Source organism: Atta colombica, unplaced genomic scaffold, assembly GCF_001594045.1.
Source record: "Atta colombica isolate Treedump-2 unplaced genomic scaffold, Acol1.0 scaffold123, whole genome shotgun sequence".
Taxonomy (NCBI): domain Eukaryota; kingdom Metazoa; phylum Arthropoda; class Insecta; order Hymenoptera; family Formicidae; genus Atta; species Atta colombica.
Genome location: NW_017259210.1, coordinates 576,871 through 581,734, shown reverse-complemented (window position 1 = coordinate 581,734; position 4,864 = coordinate 576,871). Strand labels below are relative to the sequence as shown.

At 30.7% G+C, this 4,864-nt stretch overlaps 2 protein-coding genes across 2 annotated transcripts in view; one reads left to right on the top strand and one right to left on the bottom strand.

Moving 5' to 3' along the window:
* The window catches only part of LOC108694750, a 12,071-nt gene that overhangs the window by 1,098 nt on the left and 6,109 nt on the right, over positions 1 to 4,864 (bottom strand). Inside the window, exons 4-8 of the mRNA XM_018204410.1 lie at positions 3,154 to 3,389; positions 2,236 to 2,506; positions 1,417 to 1,812; positions 805 to 960; positions 318 to 573 (exon numbers count right to left, since the gene is read on the bottom strand). Of these exons, the coding sequence (XP_018059899.1) occupies positions 318 to 573; positions 805 to 960; positions 1,417 to 1,812; positions 2,236 to 2,506; positions 3,154 to 3,389 (1,315 nt within the window). The remainder of the gene's footprint in view (positions 1 to 317; positions 574 to 804; positions 961 to 1,416; positions 1,813 to 2,235; positions 2,507 to 3,153; positions 3,390 to 4,864) is intronic.
* LOC108694751 overlaps positions 1 to 4,864 on the top strand; it is a 14,858-nt gene that overhangs the window by 5,549 nt on the left and 4,445 nt on the right. The gene's annotated exons all lie outside the window — the stretch shown is intronic.

The following is a 4,864-nucleotide window of genomic DNA, read 5'->3' as shown; positions in this document are numbered from 1 at the left end:
TTTAATTTAATTTCAAGTGGATTTTATTTCGTTTTATTTATTAAAGCTATAGAATCTCCAATGAAATTAATAATTTTCAATAAAATCTCTAAATAAAATCACAAGATTATAGAAAATCTAAAAATTATATATGGAAGAAATTATGCACTTGAATTAATTAAAGTTAAATTAGGAAAACTCTGATTTAGAAATCTAATTAATAAAAAATATATACATTTTTATTAAAAAATTCTATAAATGCTGATTCACAAATTCTGGAGAATCTAGGTACTCTGCGTAATTTTTTTCATGATTCCTTCTGTTCTGAATATACTCACACTCGCTTTCCTCTAAATTGTTGTTGATATTATTTCGTTTCTCATTGGTTTTACTATCGGTGCCGCTGTTAGTTCTTGGATTAGTGTTGCTGTTGCTATTTTCCCGAAAATTAGACGTAAAATTACTGTGCGCCTCTTTCTGCATCCTCTGTGCCTCCTTCTGAGCTGCGACATTATTTCGAAGCTCGCTCAGTGCTTTTCGCATCTTCTGCAATGAATAAGCCGCTGCCATTCGCGACATTAACTTATCCTTCACCTGTCACATAACATTTTTACAGATTACGTTTTATCTTTTAATGAATTTCTAACTAATTTTTTTAAATATTTAATTTTTAAAAATATTTTTTAATCGACGAAATAGTAATTAAAAATTGGATAGTTTAGGAAACTTATATTTTCCGAAAATTTTAGTTGTATAGTATTTTGAAATAATTTTATTTATAATTCGAATGAAGCTTATATGCAGAAGTATCAGCAGAAAAATTACCTTTTGCAGATCTGCTTCATCTTCCGAAGCGGCGTACCTCATAGCTTCTTCAATAATTAGATCCTTAATATATTTTAATTTAGAGTCCATCTGCTCAAGTTTATCCTTCCGCTCATTCTCGTCGTCGTCCTTTGACTTCAAATTTTCGGCCATATTCTGTTAAAACATTTTCAAAAATTCATATAAACGTTTTAACAAAAAATAAATTTATTGAAAAATACTATTTATTTTTATAACAGTTTTAACATTTTGTTAGTTTTCTTTTGAATTTTATTATCGTCTTTTCTGAAAAAATACAATAAATTAGTACTTTATACTTATAGTCAAAGTTATATTATTATTTATTAATATAAATAGCAGATGAATTTCAAGTGGATTTTATTTTGTTTTATTTATTAACAAAGCTATAGAATCTCCAATGAAATTAATAATTTTCAATAAAATCTCCAAATAAAATCACAAGATTATAGAAAATCTAAAAATTATATGGAAGAAATTATGCATTTGAATTAATTAAAGTGATGATTCAAATGAATGATAAACATCTATTTCCTTTTATCGCCGCCACTGTGTAATGCATCCAACAAGAAAATTTTAACAATTACGATCTACCTCATAGTAGCGTTGCAGCATCCACTCGTCGTCCTGATTCTGCGTGCCCTGTCCGGCTGTGAAGGTGGCCTTCTTCTTCCTTCGATCGATGCCGAAATATTGCGACCAGTCGACACTCTTCTTCCTCACCTGAATGAATTTCGATTTGGCCGTCTTCGTAGCGTTTTCCTTTTGTCCCTTCGGAGCTGGCGTCATTTTCAATGGCGCTTCTGACTTGCTTTCGTGACTACCGTGCTCGTGTTCGTGATCGTGATTCTGATTGGGTTCGTGCTTGTATTCGTGACTCTGGTTAAATTCTTGCTTGTGATCGTGGTCGTGATCGTGATCGGATTTATGGGTGTGATTGTGCGAGTCCGTGAATTGCGTGCCGAATAGGGCTCCCAGATCTTGAGCAACCTTAAAATAAGAATGGAGGATCAAGCTGCTTGAAAACTTTTTACAGCATTGCTCTTATACTTGAACATTATACTTGAACATTCTACATAAATATTCTGTATCTAGATCTGTACCTAAATTTTTATTTTGATGGTCCAATAAAATCATTTTGAAATTCATATGTAACTAAATTTGTAATCATTTCGTAACTAGCTAAATTTTTAATTATTTTGACTGTTCAACAAAATTATTTATTGATTTGTATCTGAATTGATTGAATTTTTATTTTTGCAAAATCGTTCTTTCCACGTATGTCCACGTCGACATCGTCCGATTTTTTGTAATTTCGTAAAAAGCTCTGCGAAATCAATACGAAACGATTGATAGCAGATGACTGACCAGTTATCCCATTATCTTCAAATAGCGCGGCGTTGTTTGCGTTACCTTGGGATCCGTGGATTTTAATCTGGTTTGGGTCGGCTTGGGGCTTCTCTTAGCGACCGGATAGCGTTTGGTCAGTTTGCGATAACTGCCGAATTCATGACCGAAATGGGGAAATGGAGAACCATTTACGTTTCTACGTTCTGCCGGCAAGTACAGGATGTCCTGATCTTGATTACGATCCACAAATTCGTCGTCGTTGCCGTCCTTCGTCTGGCTTCTCAGCAATGGGCCTTTACTAAGCAGCTCGCCCCAAGACATTGGTCCTGTCGTTCTATCGAGAAAATATTCTTAAGTCCCTTTTTCACCCCATTAATAATCATCCGCATGCTCCGTTTTCAGGACGAAAATGATATTATATTATACGAAAAATATTATACAAAAATTCATTATATTTTATTAGAGAAAAAAAATATTTGAGTGATATAAATAAGCAACGATTGCTGGAATGTTTCTTGCTTACTGGGAATCTTCCTTTAAATTACTCATACAATATGAAATCGGGACACGAGACGTTTTTAGTTCCAATTTTGGATTTTGTGTTGTTGAATATCTGCTATTATTCCTAGTCTTTCTTTTTTGTTTGACTCAAAATGTAGTTCTTCTATTATAATATTTTATTTACAACTTTTTTCTCTGATATTTAACGACTTTGTTTGTTACCGTAAAATCTTTTTTATGAAAAAATTTTATTTTTTTATATTTTAGAACTATTTAATTAGATTGAGATATGAGATATCGCGCATAAATTTGAAGACCGATATTAAATGAATATTCCAACAACGCATCATCAAGCTTAAATCAACTTATCTATAATTTATATAATTAATATATGCATAAATCAATAGAATTCTAAAGTTCGCTCTTTATGGTTGTGATCTTTATTGGCAAAGGTCAAAGGAATTAAAGGATCGAACTCACTCGTATACTTTGTTCCCTCTACCAGCTCTGTATCTGTCGTAAAGCGATTGTAAAGCAGTTAGATAATCGTCGTCATCTACTTCCACGAGCGCTCCGTACGGAGAACCGTCCTGCAGTTCCTCCACGAATAGCTTTGTCGGATCCTTGTCGTCCAAGTTCATCCGTTCACCGGCACCACCCCGTTTACGGCTACCGCTTCGCTCGCGCTCGCGGAAAATCGAGGCCACCGGTTCTTCCTGTAAGCAATCATCATCGCGATGCTCGATATATAGCATCTCGTTCAATTTTGATTATTTAAAAAGTTTTTGCTTTCGATTTTTATGTAGAAGGGAAGAATATTACAATCAGCAAAATGAAGCTCTCTCTCTTTTGAAAGAGACTTTAATCAATTTTGATTTTTTTAAATGGATTTTATTATGATTTCAACGAGAAATTACTACGTTTATATTATTTAATAAAAAACATAGAGGAAAGCCTTCTATTATGAGATAGGCACCTAATATGAGATAATGGTGTTTCTGTTACATTATAATAATAAACGCTATATATTGGTTCCACCATAAATTTATTGCTCTTGGATTGAAAACTATTTAATAGAAAGTTTATTATTAGATCATGCCTGTAATCATTATAAAAATAGATTTTAGAATTTGGATGTCTTCAAGCTTCATTAAGATGAGCTTTTAAACCTCGTTTATTATTTAATAAATAAATATTTGGCAATAAATTTTTCATGTAGTGATAGAGTAAGATCGATTAATAGAAAAAAAAACGGGATATGTTGAATTGCTTAATTGTAGAAGTTAGATTTGATCGTAAAACCGTAAGGCGTGGAAATCATAATATGAGATATCCAGAGTATTTCTAATGTAAAATAATCCATGTTCTTATATTATAATGAAAATCGTTGCTAAAGTATAAATGTTATTGTACAATAATAAAAAGAATAACTGGAATGAATGTCGAGTGCCTATTTCTATGATTCTCGAACTACCTGAAGATGAGTTCTGCGTATAATCTATCGCATGCTCATTTTTTGCGCATGCTGGCTATATTTGTATTTTACAAACATTTAATAAAGTTTTTTAATTGCAATACTGATATACTTTGCATTTTATCGATTTCTCATATTAGGAGCACAATTTTTTGACTTTGCGATTTACTTACTTTTTTCTTTAATTTAAAAAAAAATGAAATTTGAATTAAATTTTATATAATATTATTTTATAGCTTATTAAATTCCCTTCCAAATGATCTATTATTTTTTTAATTCTGTCCATAAACTTCTAGCATTTATCCAAAATGAACTCCAAAATGAATTATCTCATAATAAGAGCTTTTCTTCTATACATATATAATTATGTATATAGTTATGTATTTAGTATCTATATAAATATCTATAAATTATATAACTTCATCATATATATTTATTATTTATTTACTAATTATATACAAATTTATAATAAAAGCTATAAGCATTTAGGTAAAAAAAACTTATTGCATATATTGCTAATCTTTAATCTTGTTTTGTTGAATTTTCTGCAAGCAAACAAAATATTTTCTGGTTGAGGTGAGTAAAATTAATATCAAATTAATAACAATTTGTATTTAATCTTAGAAATTAATTTGTTTTGATTAAAAAACGGAATGACTATCTCTATTGTCTATCTTTTTCATTGAGGTTGGATTATCGATAAATCTCAATTTACAG